The sequence below is a fragment of the Telmatherina bonti genome, assembly GCF_933228915.1.
Source record: "Telmatherina bonti genome assembly, chromosome: 4".
Taxonomy (NCBI): Eukaryota; Metazoa; Chordata; class Actinopteri; order Atheriniformes; family Telmatherinidae; genus Telmatherina; species Telmatherina bonti.
This window is the reverse complement of record NC_136622.1, coordinates 24,180,025-24,195,435: the sequence shown is the minus strand read 5'-3', so window position 1 is coordinate 24,195,435 and position 15,411 is coordinate 24,180,025. Positions and strand designations below refer to the sequence as shown.

Genomic DNA, 15,411 nt, shown 5'->3' with positions numbered 1-15,411 from the left:
AAACAAGAATGTGATACATCTGGATGAGACAGAACCATTAAACTCTTAGATGTAAACCATAAATTTAGTGTTCTGGGTGCTTTGCATTTGTCTCATAGCCCCCTGCCCATTCCAGCTCTGGGTGACTGGCTGGAGTGAGCAGCACCCCTCTGTACGTCCTTGTCTCCCTGCTCTCCAACAGCCTGGGGTGAGGCTTGTGTGGGTGGAGAGGGTGGGGGATAGGAAGGAGGAGGGATGGCAAGGTGAGGAAGAGATGGCAGTGCAGGTCTTGGAGAAGTGGGAAGTGGTGGAGGAGTGGTTGAGGTTGAAGTTGAGGAGCACTGAGTGGAGCGTGTGCGAGAGGTAGCAGGAGAACCATGTGTGCTTCTGACACGTGGTTCAACAGGACAGTCACTGATTTGCTCAAGCAGAGAGGGCATGTCTCCCTCGATCTTCTCAAGCACTGCAGCCATTTGCTTTTCTATCTGCTCGATCACACTATCCATTTGCCAGTCACTTGTGGCACCGCTGCCCCCTCCTGCATGGTGGAGACCAGTCCCATACATCCCTACTCCTCCGCTTGTATACAGGGAACTGTATGGGCTTCCATAACTCCCGGCCATTCCCATCCCCACAGCCATAGTTTCTGGGTTGTATGGTGTGGCATGACGACCCAAACTAGCAGAGCTGCCTGGTGTGTAACAACTCTGGACTGGCACTGCACCTATGCTAAACTCAGCGCTGTATCTATCTGTTCTCCTGTCATTCCTTTCCCTTCGAGCTAAAGGACTAGCATCACCCCTTAATCTGACTCCTAGTCCTACATCCACCCCAGCCCCTGACCCAATTACTGGGGTAACTGCTGCTACCACTGACCTTTCTGCCACTGCTTCAGGCACTTGGGTCTGACACCAGCTTCTGTCATTTTCATCCCTCTGTACGCTTGGGGTACCTGGTCTCTTTTCTGGTGAGGCTGAAGCAATAACAGATGCTGTGGTTGGAGGGCCGTGAAGCGTTGCAGCCATTTTACGTTTGCTGCTAGGCTCAGGGGAAGCAGATGTTTGCTTTCTCTCAGAAGTAACGCCTGATGAACTTTCCGTCAGCTTTGAGGACTCAGGGGTTGCAGTAGGGGCCTGTTTGGCTTCTGGTATAACTTTATTTTGGCCCAAGTTTGCAGCAATTTTCCTTGTTCCATCCCCTGCACCCTTCTTCACACCAGCCTTACTGGGCTCTTCCTGTACAAGTTTTGGAACGGAACTTATTTGGCCTAGAGGGTCTTGAATATCTGATGGGGAAGTTCCTACAGATGGACCTATGGGCATTTTTACCTCTTCTTGATTTTCTCCTAACTTAATAGTGTCCTTATCTTGGTTCATACCTGCAGGTGTATTTTCAACAGTGACCTCTAAAGACACACTACTTGACGTTACCCCTCCCTCACTCATCCCTTTCTCTCCTTCATCACTAGTCCCCTGGGAAACACCCCCTTCACCATCTCCTACTTCTTCACTGGCCTGAACCTCAGCTGAACTGTCAATCAGCGCCTCTGAGTTCTTCAGTCGTTGCATGAAGGTGGTGACACGGATTGCTTTCTGCAAAAAAGAAATAACAGAAAACAGGGTAAGAATGGCAGCATGCAAGAGAAACGGATTACTGAGTTTCACAAACAGCAATAGTGACAATGCCCACCCTAAAATAAAAACAAAAACTTTGTAGGGAAAAAACATGTTTTAGAGACAATTGTTTGACAACTTTCCTGTCAAGTAACCATGATTTAGCATCATCATATAAAGCACTGAGATGGGATTGATTTAGGGTGATGAAATATCAGTGCCAGCTGTTTACTTCCAGCAGGTTATGTCATATTTTAGCCCGGTTTAAATCAATCTTAAGTCTCACTCTCCCCAAGAAACTCACTGACTGCTTGTTGACTCGAAAAGATGAACAGATGTGTGTATATCTCTCTTCTAAAGTACACACTCATCTGATTCCTTTTAATCAACAAACACTAAAGGAGATCGAGTTGATGAGTGAGCTTAGTTGTTTGTAAACCAGGAAGCTGAATTTCTTCAAATTCAGTGTAGTTGAAAAGCTACAAAATACAACATGGCTTACCAAAACATCTCCTGTATGTATGATTTGAATGTTACAGCATTATGGGGCAATGAACCAGGATTCATGTAAGAGGAGTGCCAGAGGGCCTTACAGTTCAAATCACTGCAATTCAGCAGTCAACAGTGGCCTACATCCCTTGTGTCCTTTCCATTCCTATGTCTCCTTATCTACACCAATAAAAAAAAAAAAAAATACTACGAAATTAATGAACCAAACGTAATTTCCTTTGCTGAGATTTTTTTTTCTTTTCTTTTTTCTTTCTGTCTTTATGTGTTGTTTTTTTTTTTAACCAATCTAGTGATACAGAGAAGTGCAGATGAGGAGTAGAAAAGGTGCAGGGTAGGCCACTTTGAACATCTGGGTTTTATTCGTTGAAGAAAAGTGGGTCAGAGTGGATGGATCTCTTCTGAGACAGGCAGAGTGACAGTGGGCAGGAACAGAGCTTGGGAAGAGCCTCAACAGCCTAAGCATGATCAATACATCTCAAAGCTGACTTATCTTTAACTGTTACTGAAATGACTAATTGTTATAAACAAATTCACATGTGAGAACCCCTACTTAAATCAAAAGGATGCTCCTGTTGAAAGATGTCACATTATTGAATCATGCCAGACTAAATGTGAATTTCTTCCCATGCTCTCTCCTTCCACGTTCACTCATAATGAAAAACAATACCTTCAATTCCTGGGAACCACATGGAGAAAAAGAGAAGAGGTATGTAACTGTTATATATCCTATTAGATTGGCACTGCCATCTTCCACCTTCTTAGTCTTCAGCAGTCATAGCTCTGGATCTCCTTATGAACTTAACCAGTTACTAATTTTGAACATACCTCTGCAGAGTTGTGTGATGAGCTAAAAGGACATCACACCTAAATATTCATTCTGCACCTTCTTCTACTGTTGATTCTGCTGTCTTGTTAGTAACTTCACTTGAACTGGAAGACAAGAGGTGGTGGGAATTCATACCCGCCATTTGGCCTTTGCGAAGTTCTTCTCAAACTGGGCACAAACACCATCCTTTAAGTTCTTCTCTGATGCACCGTTCCCCGCAATCCTGGCACAGACGACAGACAGCATAACAATAAGTGGAAGCCCCTGGGATGTGTGCAAAACTCTGCACGTCTGTGAATATGCACATATAATTACCACTCATGCCAGAGTGCGTCTTGTGCTGTGATTCTCAGCATCTGGTCCACTTCCATAAGACGACACACAAGCTCCTTAGCTGAAAGATAGAGAACAACAACAAACTATAAGGCGTGTCATTTCTTATGATAATTTTGAAAAATAATTTCCTAAAGATGGTCTATAAATAACTGAGAAATATGTGAATATCAATTATCTAAACATGATGCGTCAGACCTAAGAGGGCCATTTTACTCAGTGACTCCAAATTTCTGCTAAAATTGTGCCTTTAAACTCAGGTTTCTCCAAGCTTATTAGAAAACTGATGTAGGGGTTTAGTGCCATCGTGTGGTAGAGAAAACACCTGCAGGTGAGATGTCATCCCAGTATGGAGAATCAAACTCAAAGTCCCCAGCAACAATCCGACAGAAGATGATGCGATTATGCAAGTCAGTGTTCTCCTCCTCTGTTTCATCATAAAATGGAGGATTACCAGATAAGCTGGAAAAGGAAAAAATAAGAACAAACAAAACAAACAAACAAAAAAAACAAAAAAACAAAACATTATTTATAGAAGCAGATAACTTTTGTAAAAGTAATTTGGGGATTAAACTTATCTTAAAACATATCATTAAAATGTATGTGCTGTCTTGGTAAATAGATAATACATTTTTAAATTATTGATGGTGACTCACAGTATGAACATAATGACCCCCACGGCCCAGCAGTCCACGGGACGACCATATCGGTGACGAGCTACCACTTCAGGAGCTGACAGTAAAGAAGACAGAATGAGTAAATATAAAGTAGAGTTTCATTTAGAAACCTTTCCATCAGCACATTTTTAATTCTTCACTGTTCAGACAGCCTCTCTCCCAAAACAGGGTCCTATTTGAACTCTTATTCTCATTTCTTTTGCCATCAGTGCCTCTATTTGCTTTTCTTATGTATTGGTTTAATTATTTAGTCTAGCATTATGAAAAACTGCCATTGTCTTTAACTGGAGAGAACCAGGCCAAAGCACAGATCTGCTCTTCAACTTGCTCTTGCATAAGCCTTCAAAATACAGACAGAGGGAGACAGTACACAGAATTAAAATGAAATGAAAAGAAAGGATATGCAGAAAGAGGAAGAAAGACATTGTCTGCTTTCAGTCCTGTGTGTATGTTTTTGTAAGTTTTATATTTCAATGTAAGATGTGTTGATCTCTGATGTTATGTTACATTCTGCTTTTTTTTTTGTCTAGTGCCAGTTTATGAAAAAGTCATCTTAAGGCACTTTTGAAGTTAAAGTCTAGTTAAATCCATTTAAAGTCCAGTTATGTGCCAAATAAAACCAATCAATTATATGAGCCACATCAGTTAAGTTTATAATAACTATGTTCATATAAAATAATTAATAGTAAAATACCTGGTGAGCAAAAAAGGTATAACATTGAATCCTTTTCCAAATTCAATATATATCCTGAGCATGCATTGGACAAATATGCTGTCAAAAGCACAAGAAAGTTCATTCCAAAAAGAAAGTTGTGTATCTAAGACAATATTCCCAACTAAATATAGTAGAAAGGTGCATATGAAGATGAAAGGGAAAAAGAAGGGAAGCAAACAAACATTCAAATTAATAGTCCACAACTTACCCAGATATTCTGGTGTTCCACATGGCTCTGTGATGGGTCCATTCTCAAATCTGGACAAGTAGAAATCCCGCAGAACTACTTTGTTATGATTGTTTTCTGTGTAGTACATCAGGTTTTCCAACTAGAAAAAAATGACAGGAAAAAGGCATGAGCATTCTCACAAAAACTTGCAAAGACTAAAGTTCTGCTTTTTAAACTAAAATGCAGACCATCACATACATGACAGGTAATGAAAGATTACCAGGGTTACATTGTCTGTTTTATTTATCTACATTTTCAAATCCCTTCAAAGGCATTTAGTTCATAAAACATCTTGTACCTGAAATAGGTTTGAATTGAGAAATGGTAAAGATTTTTTTTATTAGATAAATGCAAAAAAAGATGTATTCATTTTCATCCAGTTTTTATTTTAAGAGTTTAGTCTGAAGGTCTGAAGCAAAGGTAAGACTGCAGTTTGTTTTCATCTTGATAGAGGAGTGGATTTTTGATTTGACTTGTTAATCATTTTTAAATTAGTATGATAAGCCATGCACAAGCTGACAGCGGGACTATCAGGTCTTTGCATACCAGGAAAGTTAATGTATCATCAGATCCATAATTACCAGAGGATTCAACATTATATAACTCATGTATGACAAAAAGAGTGAGTAAAAAAAGCCCAATGACACATCCTAGCTTTTCTTTAGGACAGATTTCTGTGTCCAGAGGTATTTGAATATATCACTGCTATTCTGTTTGATTGGTTGACTTGGTATACTGTAAGACTGGAGTAAAATTCCAGCTTTCACCTCCAGGTGGAGCAGAAGGCTGGAAGATGGCAGCTCCAGCTTAATGGGTTGATGAGAAAAGCTACAGATATAAATCTGTCTGAAAGAGCGAGTGTCACAGGAGATTGTTCTAAGCCATAAAGTAAATGTTTACTCCCATGGTAGAAATGTTATAATGTAATCTAGAGTCAATAACTGAGATGGAAGAGCAATGCTTTTATGTGGCTCCATGGAGAAATGTTCACTAAATACTGAATATTGCTTTCTGGGAGGAGTTAAAAAGTTTAACTCATGTTATAAAGTTGTTTGTGTCTGCATGGGGACTGTAGTCCCAGTTGCATTGCAATCCCCATCAGATTTAATATAAATGAAGAAGTAACTATACCATCAGGAGGAAACGAGTAGAAAGTCAGTGTGAATGTACCTTCAGGTTCCTGTGAACAATGTTGAGGGAGTGTAAGTATGCCACAGCTTCAAGGACTTGTCTGATAACATTGGATGCATCCCTCTCTGTGTAATTCCCTTGGTCCAGAATCCAGTCAAACACATCCCCTCCTGTGGCACTGCATGCAATCACAGAATCTTAGCTATCAGTGTGCATGTATACACGGGTGATTATAAATGATTGTTTCCAACACTGCAAATCACTTACTTTTTTTTCTTTGCCCATTAGTAAAGTGCTTTACTTTTACTGGCCTTTAGCTAGCACTGCTGAGCAATTAGAAATAAGAGCAATTGCCTTTACCTTTAAAAGACTTGGTTAACTTTGGAGATAAATGATGGGAATGATTATCCCTTATTGCTCTCAGCAGGACGACTATTTTCTAGGTCAACGTGTGAGCTGCACACGAGCAGCTTGATGCACAAACTGTTGACTGTTGTAACTTTAAGAACAGTTTTCTTTTCTCTACTTCAGTAGGAGAAATACTTTGTCCACTCTGCTGTAATCAATAGTACTACTTTCAGAGAAAGTTTCAAATGTTGAACAGTGTACGTCACAAATGATGTGCATTGTTTGAGCTCTGGTGAATCGATCCCGCATTCCCCGTAGAGACTCTCTTGTTGCAAAGCAGTGCTTCAGGGCCACTGTGTAATGTTGAGTGTTACTGAGAGCAAATATCTCATCAAATCTAACACCTTCCTCTGTTGCTGAGGGGAGAACCAGAGCACACAGTAATAAGAGCTACGACTCAGCTTCCACCTCTAAAATGATCAGTTTGGGTGTGTAAGATAGACAAATACACAAAAGGGACACATAGATCTGGACTATCAATAATGTTTGTGCAGGAAATGGTAAAAAAGCCATAAGACACACTCACAGTTCCTGGATGATGAAGTATTCCTTCCTGGTCTCAAATGCATCTATTAACTGAAGGATGTTTGGGTGATTGACTCTGGAACAGGCAGAAAAAGACAACCAGAGTGAAGCATTAACCACATTGCCTTTTTGATTATCTAATACATGTTTACAGTTAAAATGTCAAATACATCCTTGTCAGCATCATCTCTAAATAGTTCAGCCATTCATCCATCTGCTCACACACTGATTGCCTACAATTTCAGTATCATGATTTCGTTCTTGGCAGCCTTGCGGACTTTCCTGCCGTCCTTCTTGAGGAATTTCTTGCAGACAAACACCTTGTCTGTTTGTCTGTCCTTTGCCAGGCACAGCTCGCAGAACTCCTTCCTACGCAATAAGGTAAAATAGACAGAAAGACAGATTGAAAGAGGAAGAAAATGTAAATGTAAGAGGAATGATGAAATACCTTGTGTCTAAGTGAGGCATGAAAATGTCTTAAGAATTTTTTTAAAGTGCGTCTAACAATAATGGCCCAAGAGAGGTGTAGAATAATAATCAAAAGTACACAAGCTGTGCTGGTGAAATACAGTGAAAGAATTTAATTGGGAGGTGAGGTGTCAGGTTGAATAAATAGGTTGTAAATAACAGGTCTGCTGTGGATCTATTGCTGCCATCAGCTGGGCTTTGTCGGGTTTTCAGCCTTTTGGGCGTACAGTACTTAATGGAAACACTTTTCAAGACATTTTTTTTATTCCGTGCTTATGTTGCTCCATGAATACGTGCATTCAGAATGAAAAGGAAACAAAAAGTGTAATTGCTTTTTAACTTCATTGCGGCTTTACAACCTTTACTTTCTTTAATGAATTTCATTTGATGAAAACAAAACAAATGCTGCAGCTTATTTCTGACTTCATATTTTTTATGTGTAATTGTGTGTGTGTGTGTGTGTGTGTGTCTGTATGTGTATGTGTTATGTAAAAGATGAGCAAAAATCTCTGAGGCCAGATGCTGATACTGCCATATGGCCTCTAATGCTGGGTAGTATTTGTGTGTATGGTTAGTGTGTATATATGGATTGCTGCGGAGTTTTAAGCAGGGTATGTGGGGGAATAAAATGGTCAGTTTTCAGCCAGTTTAAGCAGCACATTGATAAGTCTCTGGAAATCATGTCACAAAACATTTAACTTATTTTAATCTTTGGTTGGCTTGAATTGAAAAGAGGGTTCTCCAGACCTGTCATACACCAGCTTCTATTTGCTGTTTTCATATAAAAAAAACTGTATGACAAACCAGATCTGTAATGAGCACTGTGCAGAATCATTTTAAAAAAGTCATAAAGTGAACTGAAAAATAATGGAAAGACTGGAGTGGGACAGAGAGAAAAAAGTGACAGAAGTCCATACATTAGCTTTAATACTCACGCTCGAAGGACTTGACCAAACTCATATTTGTCTGTGACATCAGATATGCTATCATAAGTCCGCCCGTCTCGTAGGGCAAGGCACCCAAATGGCATGACTGCATTCACCTATAAACAAAGAAAAACACGTCAGTAATTGCACGACATGAGGAAAAACTAGATGAAATTTAAAAATAAATGAATATAAAAATGAAGCAATCACAGAGCAATGTTGGCAAGTGTGCTTAAAAAGGAATATTTTTACTCCGAAACCCCTTACCGGTCAAAGGTAAGGAGATCATATGAGTGTCAGTACTTTGCCTTGAGATTGTACTGTATGTTACTGATACAGCCAAGGCAGTTTCTCAGCAAATCTAGATACGAACGCCTCTGACAGCCTGGTTGCGTGCCAGCCTTGTCAACAGATATTAAGCTTCCTGCTAAGCTTCTCCCTTTTTCAGCTAAAGCCTGGAGATTCTGTGTAACGTCTGTCGAGTTCAAGTTAAACTTTGTCTATAAAGGGCAGTGTCCCTGAATCCCCGAAGCAGCTGGCTGCTTCAAAAACCACAAGTGTCCCCTGTAACACTGACAGCACCGTTTTATTGACTAAAAAATGTCCTGTTTATTTGCAGTCTACATTTGTGTATGCATATGTTAGTTTTGATGAATTTTCTAACCTACATCCGTACCAATTGACCTTTTACAATTTCTGTAAACATTACTTAAAATTACTTCTCCTTTCACCTCATGGTGAACCCAGCAAATCCTCAGTGTAATACTGCAGTACAGTACAGTAAACCAAATATAATTGTTGGAATGGATGTACTTTTTTTTTCTTATATTTTCAGGCATGCACTTCACAGACACGGTCCTCTTATCATGTCCACCCTGAAATAGTGTGTGACCCCACAGGAGGTCCCAAACGCCCAGGTAGAAAATCTAGGATCAAGATAGTGAATCAGCAATCGATATACCATCTCATAACAGTCCTCAGGCAATCCTCACCCACGTCTTTTAAACACTCCATCTACTGTAGGAGACAAATTCCTTGGAAGCTTCACTTATCCTTCCTAAAGATGGATAAGATGGACTCCTCTACCTGGCTTTACCCTTTCCTGTTAGATTTAATATTTCACTCATGCCTCTTAGATACCCACACTTTATCCCGAGCCTGTGCAGGGCTCAGGGCTATGTCAAGAGAAGACCATGCAATTGACCAGGCTGGAAAATAATGTGACAGCAGCAAATGGGACACTTTAGAGAAATCTTTGCAGCAGAGAGTCAATCTAAAGGGTGGCTGTGATTCTGTGAGGCTGGCTTTGTGGCTATGTTGTGTGTATAAGTGAATGAAAGACAAATAGGTAGAAATAAACTTGGAGGGGAGAGTACAAAACAAAGACGAGAAAAGAAAGACAATCCTCAGATGTCAGTGTACTTTTTCAGGTGCTAATTCTGGATTATATTATTGATGTAAAATCCTGACTATAGTTGTGTGTGTGTGTGTGTGTGTGTAGAATCTCCATTGTAGATGATAGGGCCAGTGGTGCTTCAAGCCCACAGTGGAGGAGGGGCTGGTGAATACTCTGTAATCCAACCGCTGTCCCTAATCTCTAATCTGTACCCCTAATCCAGAGTGCAGGGATACACACACTGTGTGTGTGTGTGTGTGTGTGTGTGTGTGTGTGCACATGCATATAAGTGTGTGTGTGTCTGAGCAAGTGCAAAGGTTGTTTAGGATCTGTCACATGTGTGGATATGAGTGTGAGCAGAAGAGAGTGTGCATGTGTGTACACATGGGTCCATATGTGCGTTTCTGCGTGAATGTAATGGTCGAGTGAGATGGCAGGGGAATTTACTGATGCCAGTGGATTACATAACTGTAGCAACATTCCCAGGACCAGGCCCTGGATGGAGAAGGTGAAGCTGTCAGGATGTGAAAAGGGAACACATCAATACTTGAAGGAACAAAGTGCATCCAGCAGAAGAGCCACAGGTCATTTGACAGTAAGGGGCCATCAAATATGCTTGCCCATAACGTTTTAGATCATGACAAACACATGAACAACTTTAGTCCATGCCTGTTCTAAAATGCTGGCCTTACTGGTAATCAAAACTCTGACTTTCATTATAGTACAACCATTACAATAACTACATTCACCACGTTTTGTACTTCCCTAAATTGTTCACAAATTCACCCTCAAGTAAGAGAATTCTGCAAATTTTCATATAGTAGAAGTTAAATGACGCAATAAACTCCTTTACTGGCTCACTAAGCACAACAGTCACTGCCCAAGCTAGACTAGAAGGTCTTGGAAAAAGTGAAGAGAAGAACCTGCAGGCTGCAGGAGGATGATTGTATTTTCAAATAAAGCGTTTTTTCCCTTTTTTTCCCCCGTCCCCCCCATCATTATTCTGTGGTTTTTAACTTTTGTTAAAGGTCAAAGTAATGATATGAATTTCCTTTAGACTAAAAAGTGGGAAGGTTTCACAAGTTTTTAGGTGTGAAGAGAAGTAATTGCTTGGTGTTTGTCCTTTGTCATGCAAATAGTCTATCTTTTCCTCTCCTTGTGGCCAGTAGATTATGTTCCTGACTCAGATGCCATAAAACATAATACCTGCAGAATACTGAGTCAGTATGGGCCTTGAGCCCATACTGAGCATCACTCTTTACTAACCCATATCAGTATGGGTTAGTAAAGAGTAGGAGGATATATGCTCGGATGTATGGGAGGATCTGACTGAAAAGGCGATGAGAGGGAAGGAGTGGAGAAGATGGAAGATGAGGTAAGAAGTGTGAAATGATAGGAACAGAACGGAGGAGAAAAGTGAACTGTGACAAGGTGAAAAGGTGGTGGAAGGAAACACTTTACATGAGAACAGAAAGAACACAGAGCTGCAGCAGGAGATTGAGAATACCTATCAGCCTCACAGCTTTGTATCCGTGTAAATTTTTACACAGGTGTGTGTGCGTGTAGGCACATGTGGGTGCATGAGTGTGTGTCTGCTCACACATTTTTATGATAATGGTTTATGATTCATTGTTTTTCAGGATGATATCAAAGGCGGTCCCTGCAGGGTGAGAGTACGAGAAGGCACACTAACAGGATGACACTAATTCACAGCGTTCATCCTGAACTAGCAGACTGCTACAGGTAGCACAGCTAGTTTAAACTGTTTTGCAAAAGCTGCAATGTCAAAATATGAATAAAAAAACTTTAAATCTGTCCACTGTTCAAGGAATGAAGGAATGGGGAAATCTTTTTTTCAGACTACACTGACAGGATGATTTGATATCAAACTTTTACCCTTTTTTCATTTCGTGTCGCTCCATTGAGTTCCCTTTGAAACGTCTCTACCTCAGCGTTGGACCACGGAACAGACTTTTGTTGCGCCATTGCTTATCACGTTGTACTGAAAAACAACAACTTGCGAGTTGGAGTCGCTCTTCCAGTGATGTCACTCCCTGACCCTGACCTCTGATTGGCTGCATCCCTGACCAATGGCGGCATGCAGTCTGGCAACGTCACGCACAACCCGACTCAGCTCGCTTGGAACCTGGGCTGAGGAGTTACAAAAACTGTACCGGTTAACTGGTACAAAGGCCTAGTGGAAAACCCTACAAACCGAGCCGAGTCGAGTTGAGTTGAGACAAGCTGATACTAATGGAAAGGGGCCATTTGTCATTTCAATATTACAGCTACTTCTCATTTATTTAACCACATACAGCTTTCATGAGATTAGAAATCTTTTTTTTACCAAGAGTGACCTGGTGAAGTTAGAGCAGTAGAAGTAAAAATCACAACTCACGTGCTAACAATCCGTATTTGGGAATATTTGTAGAACTCCTGAGAATACACAGCTGGCTGTGAAAAGACTGCTATAATTGGAAATGTAGGAAAGTATGCAAAGATACTTACTTGATGGCTTCCCTTTTCTCACAACTATGGGAAAGTAAAGCAGAGCTTGGAAGCACAATGCAAGACAACCATAAGAGTACAAACAAGAAAGCTAATCTTCCAGCCGGGATGAAGTCATTGATGATGCGACAAAAATAATTTCAATGACACAGATAACACAAGGTTAGAATTTGCAAAGGAGAGTTACAGAAGACTACAAGTTGAGAAGACAGAAATCCAAAGTGATTAATGCTTCGATCTACATGCTGGAAAGCAAAGAAATGATCACTGACTCAGTCTCTATGGCTTGTGGAGGAATGATGGAGAATCCTGATCCAACCAAACTGATCCATTACTACAGTTATGAAGCTTGTCTGCAAAGCAAGTGAAATCCTGAACATGCCAAAAAAAAACAAAACATTCTGGGTCACGGGCATCTGAATAAAGTCTTAGTAACCCAGGAAGAAGGGGACATTTTGCATCACTTTATGGAAAATACTTTGCTTAAAATGCTGGTACCCTACGGAGCAGAAGACTATAATATTGACCTTCAACATGGTAAAAAAAAAAAAAAAAAAAAAATCAAATAAATAAATAGAATAACCTTACTAACTTACTTACATGGTAATAAAAGGTACAGTATATTTCTCTAATAACCCTTTCATGCATGCATTAATAAAAAATAATGCCACCTTTTTTAATACAGTATTTTACCTCTACAGACAATATGCAATAATACTCTTTTTGTTTATTAGTTATAATTTAATTTATTTGATTCATTGATTTATTTTAATGCATTCCATATCATACTTATAAAATAATATATAATTATAATATGTAACTATTTTATAAAATATAGCTGTATTGTTTAAGTATTATGTATTATTATGTATTATTATGTATTATTATTATTATTATTAGTTATTATTATTACATGTATTATTTTTCTATTTATCATAAAGGAGAACTTGTAATTTCAATGTATGCATTTATGTTCAGTTACATCATATATTTATTCATTCTTCAGTGAGTGCTGATGCATTGGATGAATCACTAACGTGCTGAAGTGATTTATTTACAAATATACCATCCTCATTCATGAATATGCCAAAAAAAAAAAAAAAGATTGTTAACAGGTGTTCACTATATTGACCACTCTGCATAAAGGGGATAACAATGTGTTTTTATTTTATTTTTTTAACAATTTGGTAAAGGGACAAATAAAGAGCTTGTATAAAAATAGACTTCAATAATTTTTCACATTTAGTCTCTTCCCTTGGATTCCAGACAATCAAGCACGTAATACTATATGGAGGAGGGGACATGGATAAAAAGTTATGTCAACAAAACCCTTTGATCCATACTCTGAATGCATTCCATCTTTTAGGACTCAATGAGGACTTTCAAATGTCTACTTCTTTATTATCCACTCAAATCCTATGCTTTGTGCATAATCTGCCCTAAAAATGCAGATTAGGCACATTTTGAAAAGTATTAAAACATGACTAAATTTGTATCATGTGAATCATGATTATTTCAGTGTAATTTCTTGGAAGTGGGCCATAATATAATAACTCTTACAAATGCGTAGTTTGCTATTCTTATGTTTCTTTCTTTTTGCTATTCATTTTGAATCTGGCTTTTAAATACAAATCACTGACACTCAAAATCCAGTGTAAAGGGGCAACTGATTTCCCCACATCACGCTATCTTCTGCATCTGAAATGAAATAGCTTGTACTTGTCTCTGCATCTGTGGGTGTCTGTGCTCACAGGTGTTATGTACAAGCTGCAGCAAGGCTCAAAAAGGAATTAAAAAGCAAAAGGGATCTTTGTATCAACTCAGAAGGGAAGAGTTTCAGAGATACTAGGCATCAAGGTTATCCTCAGAAAATCTGCTATTTACTGAGCTCTTCAGCCTTCTTAACATATTGAGCTCAGTAGAAGTCTTGGTGAACAGAAAAGAGGAATTTCTGTCTTATGCCTGCATCTACATGTTTCAGCATGAATGCAAATAGAATAGTATACATGAAGAAAACAGTTAGAGGATCAAGCTGATTTCATACTCACTTTGGCTTTTGATGTACCGTCATTTTAAATATATGCAGATGTTTTACCTACAGTCACAAGAAACTGCTTCTGCAGAGTCTTTTTGTGTTGCTTGGTAAGTGTTCAGTTGCATCACTGTGTCCTTGTCTCTGTCAAGAAATATGCTCAACAGCCATTATCAGCATTGTGTGATACAAATCGTGATGTCTGCACAGTTATTAGGAGAGTGGATAAGAGTTGATTTGTTAGGTCCATGTATTATAGGTATGATGTGTGCGATTGTGTGTTTCTAATATTAATTAACACGGATGTCAATGTTTGCCTCAGGAAATGAGTGGAAAGTTACATCTGTCAATGTGAACAGGAGATGACACATGTCACAACTAACAACCTTAACTGCATCCAAACACAACTCAGTACACTTCACTGCATCTGTCCTCATGGCAGAGAAGCAGGCAGAATATATTTGCCCCTCATTAGTGTTTGAGATGTCACTCTGCCAGTATCACCACAGCAGACACAGGTGTGTTATTCCACATCCAGACATCATTTCATACACAAGCCTCTAGTCTTACCCTGCCTCTCTTTGTCACCTTTTCTTACTCTTTCACCTCTGCTTGCCCCTGCATATTTGTCACCTCATGGCTTTGTTCTTACCTCTACTTACTACTTTCTTTTACTTCTAGTTTGACTGTGGATGACGATCATGAGTGGTCACAAGGTCACAATTAACATGGCAACCCAACAATAGGCTTGAAATGTTATTTTAATGGGAATGCAGGGAGAATGGGAATTTAAATGCATGTTTCTCTATACACATGCATGTGTTTTAGCAAAACAATTAAACAAGTGCATGCACATGACATTTTACAGAAGGAAACTGGGTCCCAAAAGCCCTTAAATAGGTAATTAAGCCTACCATAATTATTCATAGTGTCATACTTTTAATAAGATTCAGTTGCCTTCACCTTGAAATTCACATGTGTATTTATTCCGTGCCAACAAGTGTGTATCTCCTCATCCGTGTATAACACGACACAACAACATGGTTCTTCTTGATCAATAAAGAACTCCCATGATTTATTTGACTTAACATACAGAAACAAACATGTCTAAAATGTTTTTTCCCCCATGATAAGG

General features: G+C 39.3%; 1 protein-coding gene across 1 annotated transcript; it reads right to left on the bottom strand.

Annotated features, from left to right (window-relative positions):
- Nucleotides 1-92: 92 nt before the first annotated feature.
- Nucleotides 93-8,444, bottom strand: camkvl (CaM kinase-like vesicle-associated, like; the record flags this gene model as incomplete). Its single annotated transcript, XM_079239098.1, has 10 exons — nucleotides 93-1,571; nucleotides 3,064-3,151; nucleotides 3,244-3,322; nucleotides 3,587-3,723; nucleotides 3,918-3,993; nucleotides 4,862-4,982; nucleotides 6,053-6,191; nucleotides 6,948-7,022; nucleotides 7,184-7,315; nucleotides 8,350-8,444. The coding sequence occupies 10 exons, from the start codon at nucleotides 8,442-8,444 to the stop codon at nucleotides 93-95; spliced, it is 2,421 nt and encodes an 806-aa protein (XP_079095224.1).
- Nucleotides 8,445-15,411: the final 6,967 nt, after the last annotated feature.